The sequence below is a fragment of the Asparagus officinalis genome, chromosome 1 (assembly GCF_001876935.1).
Source record: "Asparagus officinalis chromosome 1, Aspof.V1, whole genome shotgun sequence".
In the NCBI taxonomy this organism is placed as follows: domain Eukaryota; kingdom Viridiplantae; phylum Streptophyta; class Magnoliopsida; order Asparagales; family Asparagaceae; genus Asparagus; species Asparagus officinalis.
This window is the reverse complement of record NC_033794.1, coordinates 40,498,122-40,502,331: the sequence shown is the minus strand read 5'-3', so window position 1 is coordinate 40,502,331 and position 4,210 is coordinate 40,498,122. Positions and strand designations below refer to the sequence as shown.

Sequence of the window (4,210 nt, the reverse complement as noted above, 5' to 3'; positions counted from 1 at the left end):
TGAACCTCGTTTCTAATAGGGATTCTCACTGGGTGGCGAGGTTCGTCCCTATGATGATCCTTATTATATTTTTAAGTTTGTCATTTTTTTACTGCCTGCAACTTCTTCTGAGTATTGTTCGACATTGGTCCAGCTACTGGGCCACCACTAATGGTATTGATGGTGCGTTTGTCATCAGTTTCTTTTAGTTGGCCTCTTTGCTAATTCGAGCATGGTGATCTTGATCTCCTCATCTTTGATCTACCTTGGTTTGGCCTCTCCTTGTTGTGGCTATTGATGTACTTATTTAGCAGCCCTTTCTTGATGAGGACTTCAATGTCTCACTTTAAGATTCTATAGTCATCGGTGTCATGGTCATGGTCTCTATAGTAGCAACAGTATTATCAAGTATCCCTCTTAGGGGGATTCTAGGTCATGTGAGGGAGAGTTTTGGGGTGATGTCCTTTCCTACTGGATTTGATAATCTTAACTTCACCTCTACTTGCATCTATGCCTTTTCGTCCAAAGGGTATTTCAACCCTTAGAATACCGTCGGCTCAATTGAAGCCCAATTCAGTAGCTTTCTTGACCGCCTTCCTTGTCATCTGCTAGCGTGTGGAGTCAAGTCGACCCTGGGGATCCTAGGTCACCTATTGTGCGTCAAAGATGGCAAGGGCAAGACACACTTTTGCCTTTAGTCAACCGGGGGTATTCTGTTGGTCTTGAACATCCTAGAGATCAACAAACAATGGGGAGAAAAGTTATTGTTTTTCTTTGGCGTCGAATCGATCCTCGCCAGCATTTCATGGTTAATGATCAAGAAGGAGTGCTTAAAGTTCGGGCTTTTCTTTGAGGTGGAGAAGAAAGGCTCCGAGAGGATCTGGGCCTACAAAGGGTCTCATCTAATAAATATTGAAAGATTTTGAGAGAACTTGATTATATTACTTATTCTATGGAGTGTTTAAATACAATACAAAGTAGAGAAGCTATAATAACCTAAGTAGGAGAAGCTTGCCGAGGAGACTGGTACATACTTTGGGATGTATAGCTAAATGCTTTAGGGTGTTTAGCTGTATACCCTATTTACACTGTGTTCTATCTTTGAGGTTAAATGTAAGTAAACTTCTCAGGTATATGAGAAGCGAGAACGTATGCTGTGTGGGATTTAAATTAAATAGGGGTAAAACTCTGGGCCTTTATGGGAAAAAAACGTTTCCAGAGCTCCAAGTTCACATATATCATGACTCATGTGATGACTTTTATCAGCACAGACAATAACCTTCAAAATATTTCGACTAAAATACCGGCCGGGTGAGGTCTAACCTTTTGTTAATTTGGTAATAGACTTTAGGCTATTTATCTTATATGCCTATATGCCTCCAAGGAGGAATTTAGCTTCGCCCCTAGTGGCAAGATCCAGGCAACAAAAGATATATGGTTAAGATGAATTATAATGATTGTACAGCAACTGAGGCAAAAAATAGAGATTTTTTGAGTCAGATGTTTGCCTGGCTCACCTTGAATTCTATATCTTTGGTTGGTCAAGAGGACTAATTAAACCCGCGAGTAAACACACGGGCAATTTACATGTACTCATGATTTCCTGTGATCTAATGATCAGTAGTATGTAAGAGAGTAGGTAGAATCCTCATACCTCCTTCGAACCGCAAGAAGTTGGCTTTGTTAAAAACTTTTGGTGGGAGAAAAAGTAGCCAGAGAAGTGATGTGACACATGCCAATAAAGGAGGCTGGAGTGTCCGCGAATAGTTCGTTATACGTAAATTGGAGGCCCCTGATGGTAATTAAGCCAAAAAAGTTGTAATTAAAAGGGATCAGGTTCCGTTCAGACTGTAATGTGGGGGTACGCATTGATTTAAAACCTCTCGGGTCAGAAACAAGACGTTGGACACTGACTGGAACCAAAGGACCGTGGCAGATTCCAAATTCTCAAATTTACCGACAAGTCCACTTCAAAATAGCATTTCCGACCTCTCTTATCCTTAGCGTGTGCACGGACCAGTCAAAGTCACACTTTATCCATGCCTTGAATTTTTTTTTTCTTTTTTTCCAACGATTTTCACACGGAGAAAGAAGAAGAAGAAGAAGAAGAACTAGATTCGATTTGTTGACCTGACCCATTATAGTGACTAACAGCCAAGACCACCGTCCAATTAAAGATATCTGAGGGTCACACGTTGGACTTGGACTTCTTTTCTCTTTTCCAGAGGAGTGACTTTCCTTTAGGGGTTGTAAATAAAACTTTTCTGGAGATTTCTATAAACTGTGTTTGGTTCAAAAAAAATTACAGAAATGTTTCCTATAAAATACAGAAAAGTATCACATTTTATAAAAAATCAAATTCCGTTCATAATGGGCGAAAATCACTCAGAAATCTGACGCATATATTAAAAAAATAATTAAGTACATCGTTACTCTTCCCATGTGATTTCCCATGAGCATTGTTAATAAGCTATTTTCTATAAAATGACATCCAGCCAAACAAAAGAAAAAAAAAATCAACATATTTTCTATAAAGTTAGAAACTTTTTCATACTTTGAACCAAACAAAGAAGTAGCAAAAAATAAGAAATATGATACTTTTTTGAATTCTGTAAATTTTTTCTACAAATTTTATAAAAATACAAAAAAATTAAATTTTGAGTACTTTTCTTTTTCCTAGTTTTTATAAAAATTGAACCAAATAGCCCCTTCATAGATGTGGAGAGATTTAGCGATTCGAAGTTTGCATGTGACCTATGTCATCGTGTCTGGTATTCATTATTATAAAAGCTTTCTTGAATTGGTCAAGTGAGTCATATTGAGGTGTTTTATTAGGCTTGGGTCTGGTAGCTTGTGCATATTATAGTCAACAATTTGTGCGGCTACTACATGCATTTTAAAAATAAAAAAAAAATTATCTTTTATGGATTGCATTCATCCACAAATCCTGAGACCTAATTTGCGTAGGGTTACGGGTAGAGTGACGCGAGGGAAAAAATAATTATTCTATAATTTGAATTGATAAACATGCATGATAGATTGATATCAAAGGGGGTAAATTACACTAAACCCCAAAGGACTTTTGGTATTCTACAGAATATCCCCAATAACTTTCAGAGACACAATAAACCACCAGTAACTTTTGTAAAAAAGTCCTAATATCTTTTGGATAAATTACACTATACCCCCAATAACTTAAAGTCTTCCTTTTCATTTAGTTTTTTTTTACTAATTTTTGGGGGTTATCCACAAATTTATTGGGGCTTTTCTGCAAAATCCAGAAGTTATTGGAGTTATTGGCTGTTTTGTGTAATTTACCCTATGAAAGTTGGATGAACAGTCTGGTGAGCTAACTTGTGTATGAAATCCATCGTACGTATATCATGTTACATCCATGCATTAAAATCACCAAAAATGATTTTCTTTGATCGAAAAAAAACTCTAAAGAGAGTTCAATCTAAGTCTTTCTGTCGTATTATTATTATTATTATTATTATTATTAAGCTAGTTTTTTAATCATACTAAGTCACACTTTTAAAAACCTAATAATATGTCATGGATCACACGAACGCTAGTTATTACATTTAAAACTGTTATTTATTGATCTGAATATTTTTATACATTGACTTGAGATAATCTCTATTGAGAAACAACCAAATACCATTCCGAACTTGTTCTTCACCTTAATCACTAAATCACTCAGAATCGAGATTGATGTCAGTTCAGAGATACGTCAATCCCGTGTTCTTCATTTGGACACCGCCTTCTTTCTCTCTCTTAGGCTCTTTATTGACAGGTGGATTCTCTCTTTCTCTCTCTCTAAAACTCTATATAAATTCTCCCTCCCTCCACCCACTCTCTCTCACTCAACGCTTCCCAAACAACCGGCTCCCTCTCACACACCCTTATCCCCTCCGAACCTCCTCTGTTTTCCCTCTCGACCAGTATCCCCTGTTTTTGCTCTGTTCTCATAATGGTAGCTCTCACAAAATCATCAGCTTTAGAGCAAATCTCGCCCCGGAATATCTCAGAAGTTCCAGTGATAGATCTCTCATTGCCAGGCTCTGAGTCTAAACTCGTCAAAGCCTGCGAAGAGCTTGGTTTCTTCAAAGTCGTCAACCATGGCATCTCAAAAGAGCTAATAGCAAAGCTTGAAGAAGAGGCTCTCAACTTCTTTAAATTGGAGAAGAGTGACAAAGAGAGCTCAGGAACTGCAAACCCTTTTGGTTAC

At 37.5% G+C, this 4,210-nt stretch overlaps 1 protein-coding gene across 1 annotated transcript in view; it reads left to right on the top strand.

Moving 5' to 3' along the window:
• Window positions 3,820–4,210, top strand: part of LOC109823202 (gibberellin 2-beta-dioxygenase 1-like) — a 2,871-nt gene continuing 2,480 nt past the window's right edge. The window contains exon 1 of the mRNA XM_020389489.1: window positions 3,820–4,210. Coding sequence (XP_020245078.1) covers window positions 3,953–4,210 — 258 coding nt within the window. The 5' untranslated portion in view covers window positions 3,820–3,952.